Source organism: Abramis brama (genome assembly GCF_963993115.1).
Source record: "Abramis brama genome assembly, chromosome: 19".
Classification (NCBI taxonomy): Eukaryota; Metazoa; Chordata; class Actinopteri; order Cypriniformes; family Leuciscidae; genus Abramis; species Abramis brama.
In genome coordinates, this window is record NC_139981.1 from 3206867 (window position 1) to 3229328 (window position 22462).

General features: G+C 39.8%; 2 protein-coding genes across 2 annotated transcripts; one reads left to right on the forward strand and one right to left on the reverse strand.

The window, feature by feature from the left end:
- Nucleotides 1–838: 838 nt before the first annotated feature.
- On the forward strand, nt 839–8558 carry LOC311069632 (uncharacterized protein). Its single transcript, XM_084092925.1, has 8 exons — nt 839–869; nt 1013–1210; nt 1855–2038; nt 3452–6718; nt 6806–7003; nt 7079–7251; nt 7402–7540; nt 8322–8558. Exons 2-8 carry the CDS (start codon nt 1017–1019, stop codon nt 8535–8537), a joined length of 4371 nt encoding a protein of 1456 aa, XP_083949051.1. The 5' UTR covers nt 839–869; nt 1013–1016; the 3' UTR covers nt 8538–8558.
- Nucleotides 8559–9717: 1159 nt separating this feature from the next.
- zc3h6 (zinc finger CCCH-type containing 6) lies at nt 9718–22247 on the reverse strand. The gene is made up of 12 exons (XM_084093933.1): nt 21826–22247; nt 19279–19483; nt 18549–18671; nt 18240–18465; nt 17999–18132; nt 17785–17916; nt 17551–17665; nt 16318–16427; nt 15261–15478; nt 13470–13897; nt 13192–13371; nt 9718–12001 (listed from the first exon to the last, which is right to left on the reverse strand). The coding sequence occupies exons 1-12, from the start codon at nt 21909–21911 to the stop codon at nt 10521–10523; spliced, it is 3438 nt and encodes a 1145-aa protein (XP_083950059.1). The 5' UTR covers nt 21912–22247; the 3' UTR covers nt 9718–10520.
- Nucleotides 22248–22462: the final 215 nt, after the last annotated feature.

Below are 22462 nucleotides of genomic sequence, written 5' to 3' on the forward strand. Positions count from 1 at the left end.
GAGAAATATGTTTGTTGTACAAGCTCCAGCTGTATATTTATCTACTGAAACTGCCATTTTAAAATTAAAAATCACAAACAGATGTTTCGTCTCTGTTTTGTTTCGGTGCCACCCAAAATATTTAGTGTGTTGCTTGTAGCACTGAGGCCCTCTAGTGTAAAACTAGCGTACTGTTTACACTTTACTGCACTGTTCAATGTCTGCTATTTTTTACTTATTAATATATGACCAAATTCATTATACATTGATATACTTTATACATTTTTTTAAATAAAAGTAATATGCTTGAGTAGTAGGAATTTAGCAAGTGCATATGTAAGTTACATATGAAGTGGTTATTATCTTAAAAATGTTTTTAAAAATGGTTCTTTTGAATTTTAGGCCAATTTTGTTTTAAATTACTTTTAGCAATGCAATCAAATCACGAGTCGGGATGTTGAAAATCACAGTTTATATAGAATGGTTAATTAATACTGGAAGTGGATGGAAATGCATTGTATTCTGGAATACAGTATTACAATTTTTTTATTTTGTAATTAGAAGAATTGCTATATACAGTGATGGATGGAATTACAAGTTCGCATCAAAATCAGGAAAGTACTCAAATTGTTCTCGGCATCTGTTTAGACATTTAAACAAATGAAACTGCGCAGAAATGTATGTTTTAATATTCTGAATTAAATTATTGATTATTTTAGTCGTGTTATACAATTACACTAGCTCTTTATCTCAATTAGTTTGGGATAATTTACTTTGGTTACCATGGGACATCCGAGAGCCAAACAAACACTGCAAATGCAATGCATTATTCATTAGCTCGTTCATTGTGTGACAGGCAGAGCACTTGCATGGAGCTTCTACACCACCAGGTATGCTTATTTCAATATATCCATTAGCAATGTCAGTGACCTGATATCCCAGTCTCAGAGTAGCACATGTAATGTTTTGTTCCCCCCAAGTAATGCATTTATATAGACATGTATTCAGTAAAAGTGCTTATTTCTTGTGCTAGAGGAATGACATCTGTACTGGAGGATGGCTTGATAAAAACAAGCTCAATAGAGCAGGTTGCGGCTCCTCTGTCCACTCACCTGTGTCACCTCACCCTGCTGTGCGGGAGCGAGACTGAACTCCACGAACTCGTCCCACTGGAAGCTGCAGCTAAAGCCGTGGCCAAAGCGTCCAAAAACATGGCAGCTGTAGCAACGAGGTCAGTTGCATGATTGTTTTTCTAACGGGTTAGAAGGTGAAGCATATAAATATTTACATTATAAAAACAAATTTCCCTCAGGCGATCTTCCACCTGATTGTTCCATATAATGTGATAATATAATTTAAATATATAAAAAAAACTTAATCTGCTTCTGCACATTCATTCCATTTTTCATTTGCACATTCTACACTTCCATTATGCACATAACTACATCTATATGTTATTCTATCAATTGTTTATTTTCTATATTTTTTATTATTGTATGAATTGTATGTCTGTGCAAAACTAAATTAAATGTAATTTAAATTACATTTAACTTAGTTTAAATGTATTGCTTTTTTATTATTATTATCTTATATTTATTTTTACCACCCTCACCAAGACTCCGTGTGTGTGTGTGTGTGTGTAAACATACTTGGCATTAAATTTCATTCTGATTCTGAAATGTTGCCTTATAAAAACAGAAGTGTGGGAATTACTATGGTAAATGTAATAAATAACATGTTACTATATATATATATTTTTTTTTAAATTAGCTTGGTACCATGTGTGGGGAAAAACCATTCTACTTTTTTGTTCTATGGTATACCGGGTCCACAGAGGATTGATATTCACGTTATACCTCAAATCCTTTCATTCAGGCTAGTGGCAGATACTGAAGACGAGATCCTGAAAATGGAGATGGATCCACTTGTGGAATCTCTGACTGTTTCAGGTCAACATGTGCTCCTGGCCACCCAAAAGCTCAGCATACAACCAGAGGTCATCGAGCACAGAGAAGAACTCATCGAAGCCACTCAAAACGTGCTGTTAGGTGTGGTCAAGGTAACACATCTTTTGTGCTGTAAAGAAAAATAACTGTATTCTGAAATTAGAGTTATGGGTTGTGTACTGTACTGTAGGCTTATATCAGGGGTTCTCAGCTCTAGACCTCAGTGTTTACTTTCTTTAGTCCTTGATCAAACTCACCTGCCTTTAACTTTCTGTTAATCCTGAAGACTTTTGCTGTGCCCAAAATCGCCCCCATACCCTTAAATAGGGCACATGAGGGGACAAACATTTGTAGTGGTGTCCGAAAGTGGTGACCATAGTGGACGATGGCCCTGTCCCAAATGGCACCCTAAGCACTCGCGGTCTTCATACGAGTCCACATTTTCGTGACGTAACGCTGAATGAATTACCGCGTCTGACCAGAAGATGGCGCCGCAGTTGAAACATCCATCCATCCATTTTCCAAACCGCTGGTCCAATGTGGCTACAGTGTACTATCATACAGGTATAAAGTCCTTTTTAATTGATTATTTCATTGTTTAATAGTTTCCATGATAAATATTTCCATCTTACTACTGGAGCTGCCAGTTTGCTGTTTCAAATGATTATTAAAGGCACACTATGCAAGATTTGTACCTTAATTTAACAGCTTCAAAATCATTTCGATGGTAAACAAACTCATAGTAAGGCGAATCATCCCGATAGCAAAGCATGGCAGCCGCTGGCAAAACGAGCAACGCACGTTTGAGAGGTGGCGCCCCGACAAATCTCGCGAGAATCACGACTTGCTTTATGGCACGACGTCACATACATCAACAACATATGAAGCAGCCTCTATGGAAGACACTAGCACGCATTTCAGACGTGAATCATGGCAGAGTCAACGAAGAAAGCGCAGTCGGAAGAGTGCAAAGACAGCTCTGCGTGAGTGGTATTTACGACAGTAACGTTAAATACAAGTACTCCACAGCGACTCTAGGGGTCGCTGTTTGAGAAAAACGGAAAATGCATAGTGTGCCTTTAAACAGCAAGCAGAAACTATGCGAAAGTGGCACTCAGTTTCCGAATTTACTCAATCGTTTTCATTCATTCCCTCAATTCAACTATATTAGTGAAATAATGTAGGGAATAGTGAATGAGGGAATAGGGGGCGATTTTGGACACAGCCCGTGTTTAGCTTATTCGTGTGCGTGTTTGATCAGGGATGGAGGAAGGAAAGTGAACCTTGAGGGCCAGAGTTAGGAGCCCTAGCCTACATGTTTGTGTTGGGGAAAATTTACATGGGGAAATCATAGTTTATTTAGAGTTGTGCTGCAACCCTTGCTGTAAATCTATCCCTAACTCTTAAACATTAAACATGAACTTTCAATCAAATCTTTTGAGTTTTGCAGAAAAAGGTTTACCATCTAAACACGATCGGCTTACATGATTGAAATGACCCCAATTCCGATTGTTTTTGCACTATAGATCCTCCTAGTTGAAGATGATGCAACTATTAGGAAGATCACGGCAGCTGCTGACTGGCTTCTGCAGTGTCTTTCTCAAGTTGGAGCTGCAGCGAACATCTCGTCCTTATTAAAAGCATTTCAAGTATACTCAAAGGCAATGCTGTTTCTTCACAAATTAGTGGTGGAAAGAATTCAGGAACTGCGTGACAGCAAACAGCAAGAGCATTTGAGGGCTTCTCTGGAAACCCTGAAAAAATGTGTTTCCATGCTTCACACTGCCATGTACACGACCATCAAACATCCACACAGCGAAGAGGCTCAGGGTGCAAAGCAGTACATCTTAAACCAGGTGGATTCAACTGTAAATGACATCATAACCACACTCAAGAGCAATTGTGAACCAGCTTCCACGGGTTCATGTGGATACTACACTGAAATACAGAACAAGATACTAAGACTGCTGTCTGACCCTACTTCTGTTAAAGATGGTGGGTTTGATGTTATGCTTCATGATCTAGTGTTTCACAGCATGGCGGTAGCAAACACGTCTCGGAGGGATGTTCAGTTTGAGGTTGCTGCACACTCCAAGCAAGTCCTTCAGCTCTGGTCAGAGATATCACAACACATGAAATGCTGTGATGATCAACAGCTTGCAAAATCATGTGCTTCCCTATTGCAGCAAATCCACAAACTTGAAGATGCTGTGGTAAAAGCCACCCAGTTGCAAGTAATGAACATATTTGTCACAAGTTCAACTCCCTTGGAACAGCTGGTGCACACCGTAGGCTATACTTTCCAGGATGAGCAAGATTATGATGGGTTGGATGTGGAAACACTTCGAGTGCAACTGGAATCCTTCACGGCTCATGCTGACAAAATATCAGAGGTGGCTGGCTTCATCTCAGCTTTAGCGTGTGATGAAAAGAGTCTTGAGGGTGTGGAGAACTCGAGGGGATGCATTATGAGACTGAAACATGCAATTGTAGCACTTGTACAAAATTTTGAGGAAGACAAGGTGCGTTCAAGTGAAGCTCTGGAAAAACTAAAAGAGATGCATCAGAGATGGTCAGAGGAGATGGAGCAGCTCTTGCATGCTTGTAGTAGCATTATAAACGTGAAGGACTTTGTCTGTGTTGCTTTGCAGGAGATGGAGAGCAACTTCAAGGGGTGCATTGAGGCACATAAAGATGAGGATGCACAGTTTCTCACAAAACAGGCAAGCATGCTCATTGGCCATATGAGCTTGGTTATCCAGCTCGTGAGAAGACATGTCAGTAGGAGTGACAATCCAATCTACCGTAATGGACTCCTGGTTCTGATAAAGCAAGCGGAAGAATCTGCTGCTGAAGTTACAAGCTGTGTCACTGATGTATATTCTCACACCAGTCTTAGCAACGAGGCTTTCTCATTGCTTTCTACTAGTGTCTCTACAGCTTTAAAACACTTTGACATTCTACGTGAAGGACTTGATGGTTTGCAGCATCCACATCTTCTCAGCCCACTTCGGGAGGGAGCTCGCCAGTCTGCTGGTGCTGTATCATGTACTACGCCCATTTCAGAACATGAAAGATTACCTTCAGACTCTGATAAAGCAGAATCTTCAGTGCAAAGTTCCACTAGTGAAGAAATTCCATGTCAGCTTGAAGTTGGTTTGGAGAATCAGGCTGTTCAAACAATAATAGACCATGTTGTGCCAATCACAGAAGAAGCATGGGTTGCACCTGTCATGGAATCTAAAGCTGTTGTACATCTCCATAATATTGAGTTGTTGCCTCTTTTGTGTGAAGTTGTCTGCATGACCAAAGGTAAAGATGTAGAGGCTCTCAACATGGCTTGCACTGGAGTTCTAGGACTCTCAAATAGCTATGCCCAAGCTACAAGAGAAGCCATCAGTGTCATAGACGCGGCCGATAATGAAGAAGTGGAAAGTCTACGGTCCAAACTCGTGTCATTGACACCCTTGCTAGTCCAGACAGCGCAGGAAACAGCCATGAGCTCAGCCATGGGTACAGATAGCATTTATAAGCACAGTACGCAATTCTCTGACCTCATAAAAAATGTGCGGAAGATACTGCTGCCAGTGGCTGGGATGTGGTACCATGCTGTATCCTCTATGTTTCAAAACTATGTACCAAATATGTTAGAGTCCATCACACAGGAACTCACTGAGGTCATGTGTTTATGTGCAGATGCCGTGCAACTTGTGACATCAGCAGATATAAAGTTGATAGGTGGGTGTCATGAGAGTATAGGGTCTTTGCAGAGCAAGCTCCAAAAAGCTCAAACCAACACTAAGAATCTCACGGACATAGTGGGTTCAAGACCAACTCGAACTGATGAGCTTGATGGTCACTGCATGCTTTGGGCCTTGTCTGTCCAAGTACTGTTGAACTCATTGGATAAGATGTTGGGAACTACTACTACTGATGGTAAGGGGCACCTAATTACACATCAAATGACACCTAAGAAATGGTTGGCAGTAATGTCCGAGAACTCACTTCGTATACAAGAAGCCGCAAGATTGTCTTCTCTGAACTGTCGAGACACCTATAAAGTAAAGCTGCTAGGAGAGCTACAAGAAGACGTGAAGACGCTTATGGACTCCTACCTACAGGCTGCTGAAGGGGTTGGTACGGTGTCCCTCTCAAGTGCCCTGATGCTGGCGAAGTCAGAGCTGCTTCAGAGACAGCTTCAGATTAAAATGAAAGCACTGTGTTGTCTTTTGAGCAAAGTTAACCAAGATTATGTGATGGCCATTCAAAATACTATTGCTTTGGCATGCTCGGTCCAAACAAAAGACAGTGACATGGAAACTGAAGATAAACTTGCACAGTTTGAAAGTGCTTCAGAATTGCTTATGCAGAATGTTAAAAACGCAGCAGACTCCATCCAGGACTGTTTCAACTTCATTAGAGACCCAAAGGAAAGGTCCAATCTGAGATTCATTAATGACCACTTGACATTTCAGATGTCAGACATTGTGAGTAGAGCCAGATTAATAGCAGAGACGCAAACTCTTGGAGACACTCTCACTCTTGATGTTCACTCACAGTGCTGGTCAGCAAAGGCACATTACCTTGTTGAAGAACTCAGTAAAGTTGATGGAATTCTTGTGGTCACAAAGGAACAGATCAAGTGTGGCTTGCAGGGCAAAGAGTCTAGTGGATTTGTCATGTCCCGGACACAAAAGGCAACACCACATCCTATTTCCACAAATACTCAAGTTCCTATTAAAAGCAAACCAAGTACCAGTGTCCCAGATGTGTCCAATCAGGAACCAAAGAAGGTAACAATTGTTTATGATTCATGTTATTGTACATGAATGGACAACAATTTAGACTAAGCCTTTTCAAATATCATTTATCTACCCAAGGAAGAGACATCCCAGAGGAGCCCAGGAGGTCCTGTGTTCACTTTAGTAGGTACAACTCTCTCTTACACGTCTCTCTTTCTGAAATGGGAGACTGAGAAGTGGGATGACAAGGGTAACCAGATTGTCAAGGTGACAAAAGAAATGGCAGATAAACTCTATCACATGGCCCAGTACCTAAAGAAGAAAGGGCCAATCCAGGTCAGAAACTTTTAAAGTTTTGTTTTGAACAAAGTTTTATGTTCCCATATTGACAAAAGTTTGTTTCCCCTGTAGACTAAAGATGCTTTTGTAACATCTGCTAAAGATCTCGTCTCAAGTGGCCAGTCGATCACCCAGTTTGTGCGTGTCATAGCGGACCACTGTTTGGACAAGCATTGCACAGATGAGCTCTGTGTCATTGCAGAGCAGATTCTTACCATTTCCAACCAACTTACTATCATATCTAGGTGAGAGATAATCAATAGCATATTAATCTCCCTGAATCCCAACAATTCTGGTTGAAGGTCTTTCTTCCCTACATCACTGACAAATTCAATCTTGTTTAAACGACAATATTACCAATAAATTAAACATGCAAAAATCTCATGTGACCCAAGGGGTGCATGGTGTCTCTCCAGTGTTAATGCAGTTACTCCTGGGTGCAAATCATCAGATGAGATCCTGGTGAAGAACGCACAGAATCTACTCCAGACAGTTATCCAAGGAGTACGAGCTGCAGAAACTGCTTGCATCAGGGTAAGAGAAGTTGAAAAAGCTTTACTCCAAAATAACATTTAGGGAGCAAAAGTTTCACTGTGGTGAACAGACAAGGCAAAAAGGAAACCAAAGTCTGGTGCATTACACCTACCCTGGAAATCCAGAGTTCTCGCAAGAGCACAAGTTGAATTTGCTCAGCGACTTTACTCTGGCGTCGAGTAATGATTCTCATTAAATATGCCCTTGTATCCGAGCTGCACCAATCACATCGGGTTATCTGATATAGGCGGGCCAGAGGCGAGCTAAACAGATGACGACAGCGCTGCAACGTCAAAGTCATTAGTAAACATTGCAAGATGGCTCTGGATGAACACCAGTTGTTTGAAATGGCTTTGGCCGCTACAATGAACGAGTTATACTTGGCATTTTATCTAAAAGAGGAACAGAAGACGGCGCTTGAATCCTTCCTTTGCAAGAAGGGCGTTTTTGCTGTTTTGCCAACCGGATACGGCAAGAGTCTAATCTCCCAGTTAGCTCCGCTGGTAGCTAAGCGTATGGGGCTTGTTGTGATTGGTCGTAGTGTTATCCAATTGCGTGCAGTGAGATTTTTAAATGCATGCTTGGTGCCGCCCCTCGAGCTGGCCTATTTTCATTAGTCGATGCCAGACCCTTAATCTTTTAGATTTAGGTCTGGATTTCCAGGCTACATTACACCAGGGAATGAGTAAAAAGTAGTGGTGTCTATCTTCTCTTGTATGTTTATCTGGCATGATCAACTTTTGATGTTTTCAATTTTAAATGGCTCTATCTGATTTTACAGGGTTTGAAACAACCTGAGCCAAACTCTGAAGCAGCAAAGGCAGCAGCTTTCTGTTTCCAGTGGAAAAAGAGTCTCCTTATCCACCGAGCTCAAGAACAGCTCAACCCTGAAACCGATGATTTGGGGCTACGTAGGACCTCCCAGCATTCAGCGGCTCCCAGCCTCGCTCCACCCCTCAATGTGTTAGAGAATTACAAACGAGTAAACATGAAATAAACGGTCTTAATTTTTGCCTGTAACTTTTGTTTTTATTCTGTTGTTATTGTATAGTGAGAAACCATAAAAGAGCCTGTACACAATGTGCTTTGTGATTTTCAAAAAAAAAAAAAAAATGTTTTCAGCGGCCATAAAAATAATGTGCACAATGCAAAGTCTAAATAGAAATTGCATGCCTGATCACATTTATTTACCGCAATACTTATACATGTTCAGACATTTATACAGTGCTATAATGGATCCAGGATACTATGCATCCTGATAAAGTTCCCTTGGCCTTTGGAATTAAAATAGCCCCACATCATCACATAGCATTCACCATACCTAGAGATTGGCATGGTTTTATTTCAGTTAGCCTAATAGCTGGTTTGATTTGCATTGAGAGATGATCTTATGGAAAGTACTCCATGCCAATCTCTAGGTATGGTGAAGGCTATGTGATGATGTGGGCTATTTTAATCCCAAAGGCCAAGGGAACTTTATCAAGATGCATAGTATCCTGGATCCATGAAGTAACTGGCCTTTAAAAATAAAAATCTGCCTGCCTCTATGGGAATTTAACATAGGAGTGTCCAGACTTTTGCACCCTGTATTTTAAGGAAGAACATTTATTTATTTACGATACGTTATTCATTCACAAAGAAAATTGGTGTCCTTAAAGGTTGGATTTTTCCAAAAAATTTTAATTAAGGCATTAAGTTCAATTTCCAAAAGATGATTTTTTATTCCTCTTTTTAGTCAACTTTAGCATGGGTGTCTAAACTTATGCATAGCACTGTATATTATAAAATTGTGTAGAAAAAATACATAAATGCAAAAAATATTAACTAAGAAAAATATGTTGATGAGGTATACATATTTATGCATTCAATAATTGCGAGGATTGTACTCTTACATTAGGAATGTTCTTTTTTTGTTGTTGCATTTAATTGTTCATTTTCAACTCATTGTCTAATTTTTATATTATATGTTTCAATTACTAACATTTTTGGCAATAGATTTCAGCATACATACAGATCAGATAGAAGATCAGGTGTACAATTTGTACTTAAAAACAAATGATGACGTGACATTGAAACCATTTTGGTTTTGCACAGAGCACTTTTATAGTTAATAAACATTTACTATAAAACGAATAAAATGCAGAAGGCTACAACAATGACTGAAGTCAACATCAGAATCACATAATTTGTTTTTATTTTATTTTAGACAATGAATTAAAAAAAGGAAGAAAGTGATTGCTGTATTTAAATTCCCTTACTAGCATTTCAGTCAATGGTAAAAGAACACAAAAGCAATTCAGCATTTTCTGTGGAAAAATATACATTAACACAATAAAAAATATCTACACAAAAGAACAATGACAATAAAAAAGATGAAAAATGCCTCGAGTGTTAAAAAGAAAACCATTTACAATAGAAACTCTCAGAAAGGAATCTCATACGTTAACCTTTTTCCTCACCAAAATCACAACTGTACCTTGAAAATGCACATTTTAGATAAATGAGACATAGAAGTTCTGCTATATTACAGTGTTTATATATGCTTTGTATGTAGTTATGTGATAAATACTGTGGGAATTTAGCAAAAATGTATATTTTTAATAGATTTATGTATTACACAGTACTACAAATATGAATACTATAAGCCACACATCCCTTTTAACCTTCTAAAGCAACAATGTGTCACTAATGCGCACCTGATCAGCAGACTCTGCTTACCAAAGTGTCCATATACCAGATACAAATGTACTTAAAATGCTTCTTGAGCAAATAAAGTCCTTTGCTGTGACACAACTATCTAATGAGAATCTATAAATGCACAAGAGCCAAAAGAAAAATATCTCTGCTTAGACAATGATGCAGCAGTGGAGAATATGTGTACAAACAAATATAAATAAATAGAAAAGCTTCATATACATGCAGGGTGAATACAAAGTACAGAATACAGTAAATGCATGAGCTATATTCAGTATAAGTGTGTTTACTGACAGAATGGTGAGGCTGTCGGGTCAAAGGTTTTAAAGACATCCCTCAGGGGCCTGTCTTTCTTCTTACTGTCTTTGTCCTCCTCATCCTCTTGCGGAGTCCCACTGGCAGATCCCACAGGTTTGTTCTGGCGTGGGTCCATGTAAGCAGGCCGTATCAGTCCTGCTAGTGCCTGGATGGGCAAGTTGTGCACAGCGGGAGCTGGCGCTCGGACTGGCGAACACGGAGACGCTGGCATTACTGTAGGCACAGGAGGAGGAGGAGGATTTGACGTACAGCCACTTGTGTTGCTCTCAGAGTCATCAACTGGACTTTTTTCATCTTTTTCCATCCCTGTTCCCTGTGACGGCGAGGCATGTGGTGGAGAGCTTTGGAGCTTCGCAGAAGGCTTTAGGATACTCGACTTTTTAGGGTGCTCCTCGCTTTCACGTTTCGGGGAGAGTAAGCTGTGATTGCGTGGATCGTATAAACTGATCCCACCTAACAGCGTGGTTGGACTATCAAGACCTGCACCGATGGAAGATGCCAGACGGGGAGCATATGGAGGCAACTTCTCAGAATCGGGCTTAACAGAAGTGGCAACCGGTTGGTTTGAGGATCCACGCTGTAGCCGTGGATCTGCTCCTCCTGATGGATTCTCTCTCACACTTGGAGGCTTGGAGTCCAGGCTGCCAGATCGGCTGATTCTGGGATCAAGAGTCTTGTGAGTACGTGGGTCCAAGGGCTTGTCCGGATGGTGGTGGCGAGAATCTACCGTCCTACCGGGAGGGCTCCCGAGTCGACTAACACCCTCCTTAAAGCGGGCGGCTGCGAGACGTGGATCAGGGGAAGACGGAGTTGCTGATGGAGGATGATCCGGAGGGGAGGAAAGGGTACGGTTTAGTTGAGCATCTGCTATTAAAGGTGGGAGCGGCAGGTTTATGGAGTGCTCCTGTTTGGGAATCAACAGAGGAATGAGGTCTTCTGGAGCCCAAACCACGGTTTGAGCAAAGGCCGGACGCTGGAGGAGTATATCCACCCGGATGTGACTAAACGGCTTAATCTGACAGCGCGGGTCTCGCAGCGTGGCTCCAGGACTGGGATCCAATGGGATCAAGGCTGCTCTTTCCCTTAGCTCTCTTTCAAACTCATCATCATCCTCTCCAGTGGGCGGTTTGTGGGACCTGGAGGGGTTTGGGTGGCGATGAGCGTCAGGTTTGGAGGCATCCATAGGTTTCATCTTGCGTGGGTCTCTGGCAAGCCTGGGATCCCCGACACCATCTCCAGCATCTTTCCTGGGGTCTGGAGGTCTCTGACGCGGGTCAGTTTTTATTCGAGGATCGCTGGGCAATGCTCGCTCCTTTTGGAGTCTAGGGTCGGCTGGTGGCATGCCTGGCTGGTTTTTCAGCATATCATTCTGCTTCTTTAGAGAATTAAGGATGGCTGTTACGCTACTGCCCTCTTCCTCGTCACTAGAGTACCAATTAGGGGTTTCATCTAATAAACAGAAATTATATTAGAATATGAACTTTCAAACGGGAACCAAGAACTATCCATCTTTGCTAGTTTATTACTATCCAATAATAACACTAGTTTGACTATATAAAAATGTTTTAAAAAAGTTCTTAGTTTCAGTTCTACTAGAGTGCTGCATGAATTATGTAATTCTGTAGTCCGACGCTTGATTCTTACAAGTTTTGCTTCACAAATTAACCCAGTTTTAATGAATTTCGAAGTCTAAATTCAATTGCCAGAATTAGAAAGTTAAAGTTAGGCTATAAACAAACCTGACTTCAACTTCATGACCAAGCTTTCGACAACTCTTTCAATGAGTATGTTTACATGCACACTCGTATGCGATTTTGGTAATATTGCCATTAAACTTTCTCATCATATAAACACAATAGTTTGATCAAACTAATGCAATTAAAATCTTAATTGCACCATTGCTATGTTCATCACGGCACCGAATAATATCCAATATGTCCGTAGAAATGTGTTTTGCATTTGATGCAAGTAGTTTAAAACAGTGGCCAGTAACATGCATGTATATAACAAGTATGTGAGTTCATAATTTGTGCTGTGGGGTATGCAAATAATGGCGGTAGAAATAACCACACTTCTGAGCGAATAATCAGAATAACGAAAATTGGATGTAAATAGGACTGCAGAGGTTTGCCCGTGTCATTTTACTGCGATTAAGTCCTTACTCTGATTATTGGAAAATATTGCATTATTGGTGCACATCTAAACGTAATCATTCTTTATTTAAAATCAACAAGTTGAAAAGTTTTAGAATAGTTTGTAAGAATGTGAATATAAACACAACTAGGCTGTAAAAGTAGATATTATTGAGTAGATGAGTTGTCCTGTTCATCATGATGATGTTAAATGTCCCCGACAACCTCTGTAGTCCCATTTAGCCACTGCCTTTTTCAAGACATGTAAAAACTTTTTTTTTTAAATCACAAGTGGTGTATTACTGATGCATTTTGACATGTAATAAAATATCTTGAGCTTGTGTTAACCACAGACCTTATTTCAAACATTTAACCAAAAACACATTTTTTCAGTGAAAAATCAGTGATTTTTCCCCCATTTTCAGAACTCATTCCTGCAGCACGCCATTGTTCAAAGTTAAAGCAATATTGTTTCAATATGTTTATTTTTCAACATCCCTCTCTAACCTTTCTCTCTGTTGGGAGGTGCAGATCCTTGTCCACATCCCTCATCCCTATGAGAGTCAGAGTCTTGCTTGTTCTGGTTTAAATGTAAAAGCAAAACCTTCTGTACAGCTGGCAGGAAGTCCTGCATCCCACTGGAATTAGTGTTACCATGTGGCTGGGAGTCCTGAATGGGTCCCTCATCTGTAGGTACAACAGAAATAGGGTATTTCATAAATATCAAGCTTTAGAAGCATTAATATTAATAGAAACAAACTTTTTAAAGCTAAATGAAGACCTACCCCCTTGGGCCAGAGACTGACTGCTAAACAAATTCTTGAAGAACTCGGAGGGCATCTGGCCCATGTTTGGGAAAGGCATTTTCATTTGCATGTCAGGCACAGGTTGAAATGGAGCCCCCTGGTGATTCAATGGAGGATGGTTCATGTGCGGCATGTTGACGTGGAAAGGAGGAGGCTGACCTGGAGGTGGCATTGGAGAGCACTGACCAAAGCCTTGGGGTGGAGGTTGGCCTGGAGGACTTTGGGGCATTCCTGGACCTGTGAATGGTAGGGGAGGGCTCCTTATGGAGCCTGGATGAGGGGGGTGGGAAGGATTGGGTGGAGAAGACATCACATTGCCAGCCTGCATATCCTCAGGGCTACTTCCAAACTGTGGACCACCTTGAAACTGTCCAGCAGGGGGAGATGCACTGTTGTAGAAATTGGGCCTGCAATAAAATACACAACAAATGAATGCACAAATAAAATAACAAGATATAAAATCATAACTAGAGCAATGACTGTATTTCAGTGACACTCATTTGGAGGAAAAAGTTTGTGAACTTTACTTTTCTATCATTTTGAATAGGTAATCCATCCATGCCAACAACAGTTCTCAATTTTAAAGTAGTTTGACTTGCAAAACTTGAATTGAATTGAATTGAATTGAATTGTTTATTGATCCAACAATCAGCTATCACATATATATACATATGAGTGCTGTTCTTCCTGTGGTCAAAATCACTATTACATATCAATTTTTACAAAATAAGCATGCATTCATACAACATACAACCATAAACAAAGATATTTAGTAGAAGATGAACTGAAAATATTCCTTGATTTAAGTAAACTCATGATCTAAGAAACCATGTATACTTATAGGGTCAAAAACTTTTACTTATATAGCACCTTTTAAACAAAAAAACAGAAGTAAAAAGTCATATAAGAACTTGTGTAAATAAATACAATTTCAATTTACCGGTAATTTTAAAGACCATCTTACTAGCTTCATTGACCAAAAAACTAGGTAAGGAATTCCATGCTACCATGGCCCTATAGTGTAATGTTCTCTGTCCGGCTCCTGTTCTATAAACAGGCAGGAGAAATCTTCCTTGTTGTTAACATTTCTTGCAAAACCAAGAAGAGAATAATATAACCTACTTTTAACTGGTAACCAGTTTAACATATTCAACATATCACAAACTCTAGTTCTATATGAACAATTAAGCACTATACGGGCAGCTTTGTTTTGAGCCACCTGTAATCGATTGAGATTATATTCTGATGTGTTGGACCATATGACTGTACAGTAATCTAGCTGAGAGAGAACTAAAGCTTGCATTGTTTAATCAAATGTCTTGGTAAATATATTTTACAATATCTAATTGCAGCCATCGCTCTCCCCATTTTCTTCAACATTTCATCAATCTGATTTGTCCAGGACATACGGCTATCAATCAATACACCAAGTAACTTAACTTCTGTAACCTGATCTATTTCTATGTCATCTAGTTTTAATTGCAGTCTTGGCTCTACTCTCCCTACCCTCTTAGAACATAATACACTACATTTTGTTTTTTCTATATTAAGTACCAATTTATTTATATTATGCATGCATATTATGCATGCAAAACGTAGATGGGAATCCACTATTCATTATGACTTTATGAAACAAGAATAGGAGTATGAAAAAGGCTAAATGGCAATGCTAAAGCTGGTTATATCAGATGTAAACAGACCAATCTTGACCCAATATTCTGGATGTAAACACAGTTAAAAGGGGATTCAGTCAATAAATACCAATAGTACCTTAGAGCAATCTTCTGTGCCAAGTCCACAGTAGGCTGAACTTTGATCTCAAACAGAGAGGGGATCTTCTTTCCTCCATCCGGGGGACTTCCAGGCCCAGGGGTGGGTAACAATCCAACTCCAGGAGGGGGTTTAGGCAGTGGGGCTATTCCTTGTTTTCTCAGATCTGCTAACTCCATCTCATCTTCATTGACAGTTTCCTCATCTGTATTTAGGATCTAAAATGTGTGACATCAATCAGGTTTCCATTGCATGCTTTATTTGTTGAATTTGACCAAATATTTCTAAGAGTTGAAAATATTTAAAACTTAAAATTAGCTAGATATGAGATTGATATTTCCATACCTGTGGCTGGTGGCATAAATTGCTTGGACTACTCTTACAAGTTAGTCATCTAATTGTTCTCTGTTAGTTGCATAAAAAAGTAAATTGATCTAATTTGAATCTGAAAAGTAAGACTTATTACCCCTTGTGGGTCAGACTAGTTCTTAAGACACAGTCTTAACATATTGGCTGTTTATGCATCTTGCCACTGGACTGCATATAAACAGTAGCTTTCCTGTTGCTCAAACAGTAGAGCATTGGTGCTTGCAACGCCATGGTCTTGGGTTCAATTCCCAGGGAAAGCAAGAACTGATAAGAATGTAAATGTGTACCTTGAAATGCAATGTGAGTCTGCCAAATTCATAAATGTAAATATAAAGTCAAGTCACCTTCATTTATATAGTGCTTTTAACAATATGAATTGTTTCAAAGCAGCTTTACAGTGATAATAGGAACTTACTGTAACAGAGATTGTTTTGGCTTTACAGCAGCTCTAGGATAAAGTTATTGTCCAGCTAAAGTTAGTTTTATAAAGTGCTAAAAAAAGCATAATTTTGAGCCTGGAACTGGACAGTTGCTGAGAACACATTTTTTATTACCACTACAGTACATAGCTGAGCAAGGCACAATATCCCAGGTTACTTAAAATGATCAGGAATCAGTGCTTTTTAAATATGGATACAGTGCATGTATTTGTAGGGAAACTGAATGTTAAGTGACAAGTTAGCCATACCTTGTCCAAAAGTTCCTTGGTAACATCGGTTAAAGGCTCATGGGAAAACTTGCAGTTATCTCCTTGATAACACTTTGCTCCGGTGTGAAAGAACTTGCAAGGATACTCACATAAACTTTAAGGTCAAGGTCCAAAACAAGGAAAAAATAAAGCTGCAAGCATAAATTAAAGGGCCAAGCACAAAGAAGTCACGATAAGTCATGCCAGCATCAGACCAACTGTAACAATGATTAAGACATATTAAGATGATTTTAGGCAAAATGGCTAAAATAAATTGTGACCGAATTGATGTGGAGTGGTGTGGTCAGAGTAAGGTCATAATGACACATGCAAAGTTTGGTGTCAAAAAGTCAAAGCATTGCAGAGACACAGACTGAAAGTCTTCATTATAATAGGGCTAATTTAATCAAAAGCTTTATAATTTTTTACCACAAGGTGGTGCTATCTCAAAACTTTTTGAGTACCTTCAGGGCATGGTGCTGATGACACTTACCGAGTTTCGTAACGATACAACAATGTTTAATTAAACACAAAATTAAAAATGGCCGACACCCAAAATGTGATATTTGGCCAAACCGTTCAAAGTTATAAGCAAAAAGAGACATTTTTCATATCTCCCGACCACTAGGTGGCTCTGTGTCGAAACTGTGCAGGTACTCTTAGGTCATGGTTGTCATTACACACACCAAGTTTGGTCAGAATGCGCTATAGTGTAGCGGAGATATAGCCTCACATCCAATTCTCGAATTCCACGTCGAATTCTTTCGCGCATTATTCGAGAACGGATTGACAAATCAACTTAAATTCCATAACTTTTTGTCACCATGGTCTGAAGATGATCTAGTTCAATTTTGTTTCTAGCCCATAAGGTTCAAAAGTTATTAGCATAAACGTAAGTGAAACTTTGGACAGTTAGTGGACGCTAGAGGGGTGAGTTAGAAACTATTTTTCTTATAAATTGTTGTGGTTAATGTTCAGACTGTCCTCTATCTGTGCACCAAATTTCATAACTTTCCCACAAGCGGGTCTATGGGCTGCCATAGACTCAAGCGTGAAAGAAGAAGAGGCGGAAGAAACAGAAGAACACTAACGATTACAATAGGTGCCTACGCACATTCAGTGCTTGGCTCCTAACAAGAGAAAGCCCTAAAGACATGTGAAGATTATCTCTTTCACAGTTAATCTGTAAAAAAAAAAAAAAAAACTCTTCAAATAAATGTTTTGAAAGGATATTGTGCATGTATATACAGATATCTCCTTTGGTACAGTATCCCTGGACATAAAATTTGCACAGTTCCTTTTTCTTCTCTGGAACAACATTATCATGTTCAAACTTGCACTGGTCCCCCTGTAAGCAATATGAATAAAAGATCTTAAAGCATGTACACATTTTTAACAAATATTAATTAAATGAAATGTTCAACCATGTTTGTGTGATGTATTATACATAGTTTTGTAATAGCTTACTTTGATGCATCGACCCTCAAGGAAATATTTACAAATGTGCCTCCCATTGTGTTCAACCGTATGTTGATTAATGAATTCCTGGCTCATGATTGGACGCTTCTTCTGGAAACTGGGCGGGCCTTTAGATTCCTGCTACAAGACATATGACAACGTATAAAAAGAGTGCTCTGAGATCCTAATGGTGATGATCCGATCAAAAATGAGAAATTCTTACCATGTCTCCTCCACCCTGCTCTCCTCCTCGACCACGGCCTCGGCCCCAGTTCTTGCCCTTTTGTTTCTTATTTTTGTTGGGCATTCCTCGCCCCCTGCCAAGGGCACCACGACCTCTACCACGTTGCCCACCAACTATATAACAAGTAAAAAACAAGAGATAACCACACAGTTCAGTCTGTTGGGTCTTCAAATGAATTTCCATGCAGACCTCTATAATATTTTGAAGTAAACACACATACACTGCTGTTGTTGTCCCTTCATAATTGGTCTCTTGGCCTGGTCCCTCGGTGGCCCTCCTCTGCCACGACCAGATGACTCCTTAGCATGTTTGTATTTCGACAACTCCTCTGAGAAATCGTCCTCGTCATCATAGTCATACTTTTCTTCACTGTAGTCACTGTATTTGTCCAGATCGCTGTTCTTGTGCTGCATTGATCTCGGTGGTTTTACAGGTTCATTTTCCCTCTGGCATCATGGGTAGAAAGGGAAATTAATTGAGCGGGATGATAATGAAATTTGAAATTCTGTAGGGAAAACCCTGAACTCACCTGAGACAACTCGCTGTCATGGTCACGATATGTCCCTTTGCTCTTCTTGCTCTTAGGTCTTTCTTGACGCTCATGCTCAGAGTCATAGCTGTCCGAGCTGGAGCCACTGGATGGAGAGTGATGCTGAAATTGGAAAACATTGGGGGGGAAAAAAGCTCCAGTTTGTGCAGAATAGTGCTGCCAGGGTCCTAATGAGGGTGCGGAAACATGAGCACATTACCCCTATCCTAAAATCCCTTCACTGGCTCCCTGTTCACCTCCGCATAGAATATAAGATCCTTCTGCACACCCATCACTGTCTGCACGGTGCAGCCCCCACATACCTCACTGATCTCCTTTCCCCACACACCGCTACCCGGACCAGAGCAGGCGAACGGCACCTCTTGGTTACACCTAGGACACGGCTCAAGACTATGGGCGACAGGGCTTTTAAAGCATCCGCTCCTCGTCTGTGGAATGCCCTTCCAGAAAAACTCAGAGCTCCCAAGACCACGGATGTTTTTAAAAAAGAACTGAAAACCTTTCTTTTTAGAAAAGCGTATTTTTAAGTGTCTGTGTATTTGTTTTTGTATTTGTTTTAATTATTTTTATCTGTTTGAGCCTTGTAGCACTTTGAGATTTGATGTCAAATGTATAGTGCATTATAAATAAAATTCATCATCATCATCATCATAAAATAAAAGGTAAAAACAAACGAGTTGCACAAAAACAAAATGCAATGATAGATTACCTTTTGCCGGTCTCGTCGTCTCCTCTTCGACCGTCGCTTTTCTTTAATTTTCCTGTGTCGCTTTCGTGAATGCCGGTGTGACTTCTCGTCTTTTACCTTCTCTTTGTCTTTCTCGGCCCCTTCAGACTCTTCCTTACTTTCCTTTACTTCCTCTATGCTTATGCCTTCATCATCTATTTCTCCATCCTCCAATTCACCATCCTCCCTGTAAGAAAACGTTTGAGCATTTCATTAACAAAAACGATCAAGCCAGGAAAAGACTATCAAATCAGTGAAATAAATAAATATTCTAGGCAAAACAGTATAGAAACACTACTATTAATGTGCATACTCAGTTAGGAGTTTGATATGAAGTAAGAATTATGCCAAAAAGCATCCACCCACAATGCTCTAGCAACCTCAAAGAACATCCTAGAAACTGCATAGCAATGCACTGGCAAACACCCACAACACCAGAGTATAGTGTCGTTCAGTTTTGCTTGGGCAAACAACACTCGTTTTCTTCAGTACATATAAAATTCTTGTAAAAATAACTAAAAAGAATATAACACACAAAATAAGCTTCTATTCTAAAGATCATAGGCTGGATACGAACAATAGTTTGCTTTGCTTTTCATTATAGCCTATATATATATATTTTTTGTTAATGAAGTTGTGTTTTTTTGGATATGTTTAAGATTAAATAAATCTTTTGGGTAATTCCAGAGTCACATAATCCTGGGGCATAAACTTTCTACTTAAATGCCCAATGCAACATCAATGGAAAACTCTTTTTGGATTAAAACCAAAATGGACGTGAATGTTGTCAAATTCCCAACAGTTTCTCAGCGTTAAAGTCTGGAGCGAGAACAAGGACACGATAACACTGAGGCTCTGAAGGTCTCTCAGTTTTAGACAAAGTAGGCCATGACACTGTAGAAAGAAACCAAGATCTATTGGATTTTTTCACGTCTGGGTATTACAGATAAATAAATGGCCTTTACATTCAGTGACTGAGCATTGAACATGCAAAAAATGGCCCTTAGTGTGTTTAATAACCCAACGAGAAAATGTTTCAACACGTTTGTAAACAGGAGGATGTGGTCACTATGTATGTGAGATCAGTGGTTTGATGACAAACTTGGGTGTCTTCTGTGTTGAACTTGGAGGGCAAAAACAAGGGGAAATGGAAGCAAAACTCAATGATTACAATACTTGAAACACATTACACTTCTTCAATATTAAACATATGACCAATGATCTCATGGCTAAATTTAGATTGAAACGAAATGCATGTAATGCACATGCAGAGGTGAGACATTGCTGTAAAAAGCTATCTGAAAAACAGCTGGCATGTTTTGGAATTGAAATGAGACTGTTTTTGCATGTGCATTCTGACAAGGCCAAGCCAGCAATCTCTTTATTCAATAATGCATGCTATATCACTGTTGGTCATATTTGCAACTGAAGTGCAATTATATTAATGGGATATAAATGCATCTGAATAAGGGTCAGAAATTATTCAGGAATCAGGACAAAAAAGCCTCCAAAATGCCCTAGATAAGTAGGGAGGGGTGGAAATGTTATCTGTTACATAACTTAATATTTATTTTATTCTAGGCCGATCTAGTTATGAGTTCAAAAATATGACCATTTCAATAAATTGATTTAACATCAATTATGCCAAGGAAATTTGACAAAAATGGGCAACATAGCATTATTTAAAATTGCGATGAATAAAAATAAACTTTGGGTAATTCCAGAGTTACATAAACTATCCTCTTAAATTCCCATTGCAACATTAATGGAGCTACACACTCTTGTTGGATTAAAACCAATTGGGATGTGAATGTTTGTTTCAATGAACCGATTCAACAATTTCTAACAATGACATTTGACAATATGGACAACACGCAGTGTGATGTTATAAACATTGTGATGATGAATGGTGCTCAATAAAACCATGAATGCATTAAAGAAAATAAATTGGGCCAGTTTTCATGTCAAGTTAACAATGGGCAGATAAACTTAAACTTATGTTAGACTCTGTCAACCTGACCTGGTTGACAATTACAACAGCTCAACGCATGGCTTACAAAGCCACAACAGTCCTGCCACGAATCCCTACCAGACATGTTTTCCTTTCCCAGGTGGGCGGGGCGTTCCGATGGTACGTGAGTGGGCGGGGCATAATAACCATTTTACATATTCAACAGCCTTGAAACGACTTATTAACATTACTGTAATAATAACCAGCTACAGCCTTCTACAAAAACCCAAATGTCCTTCAAAATCAGCTAGATAAGAGCGCAAAACAAGTGGGGGAAAACAATGAAAACTGACAAAGATGAGCAGTGTCACTTTCTTTCCTCTTTAACAGATATTAAAATGAAAGTGCATGCAGGAAAACATGACCACTACTTAGTGAACTGGGGGAAAGGCCTGTCCAAAAACGAAACGAAGACTTGACGTTGAAAAAAAAAAACAAGATAGGTGCCAAAAGATTCACATTCACACACATGAACCTGCACAGTGAAGCATTTGCAGATAAGAACATGTTTACTCGACCTTTCTTCCCCTGTCAGCTCACAGTCTGTCATGTTTTTGTCAAGTACGGGGCTTGGGGGACTGGAGAAGAGGCTCACAAAAGCCATGATGGTTGGAAACGCAACTGGCCCTTCTCCGCAACCAGAGTTAGGAGCATCAGTCACTCGTTGGCTGAAGGTTTTGATATACTGACAGTCTGGAGAAAAACTCACGGTTTACACGTCTCAACAACACATGAGACGCTTAACAGACATTATATCCGGTCTCATGTTTAACGCTGTCTCAACACAGCTTTGATACCCTCAGCTTTGTTTATGTCCCCGGCGGTTTCACAGATGACCTGGTGCGAGACTGCAGACGCAGAATATAGTGTTTATAATCGAAGGTTTTTTCGGGATCTTCCACAGTCATGGCGGCCGCAACACTTTCGTGAAAATGGCTGCAAGGATCTTGCAGCAGCTGGTGGTCCCGCCCAGTTTGTGTTCGGAGCCAATCACTGGCCTTTCCGCCGTCGAGATGCTGCATTATCTTGCTCTACTATTGGTTGAAGCACTGGCGCCTAAGTGCGAGGGCAATTTTCTGTTGATCTATTGGTTGTTGAAGATGCCAATCTTTTTGCTCAGCGCGTACATGTTAGTATGACGCACTATTTATATTC

What these genes read in the sequence shown, in the direction of transcription:
- LOC311069632 (XM_084092925.1), top strand. Translation starts at nt 1,017, where the DNA reads ATGACATCTGTACTGGAGGATGGCTTGATAAAAACAAGCTCAATAGAG. An exon ending in AGAAGAAAGGGCCAATCCAG is followed by an intron (nt 7,004 to 7,078) that starts GTCAGAAACTTT and finishes TTTCCCCTGTAG; the next exon opens with ACTAAAGATGCTTTTGTAAC. An exon ending in CAACTTACTATCATATCTAG is followed by an intron (nt 7,252 to 7,401) that starts GTGAGAGATAAT and finishes ATGTGACCCAAG; the next exon opens with GGGTGCATGGTGTCTCTCCA.
- zc3h6 (XM_084093933.1), bottom strand. Translation starts at nt 21,911, where the DNA reads ATGGCTTTTGTGAGCCTCTTCTCCAGTCCCCCAAGCCCCGTACTTGAC. An exon ending in ATGACAGCGAGTTGTCTCAG is followed by an intron (nt 18,466 to 18,548) that starts GTGAGTTCAGGG and finishes CCATGATGCCAG; the next exon opens with AGGGAAAATGAACCTGTAAA. An exon ending in GAAGGGACAACAACAGCAGT is followed by an intron (nt 18,133 to 18,239) that starts GTATGTGTGTTT and finishes CTTGTTATATAG; the next exon opens with TTGGTGGGCAACGTGGTAGA.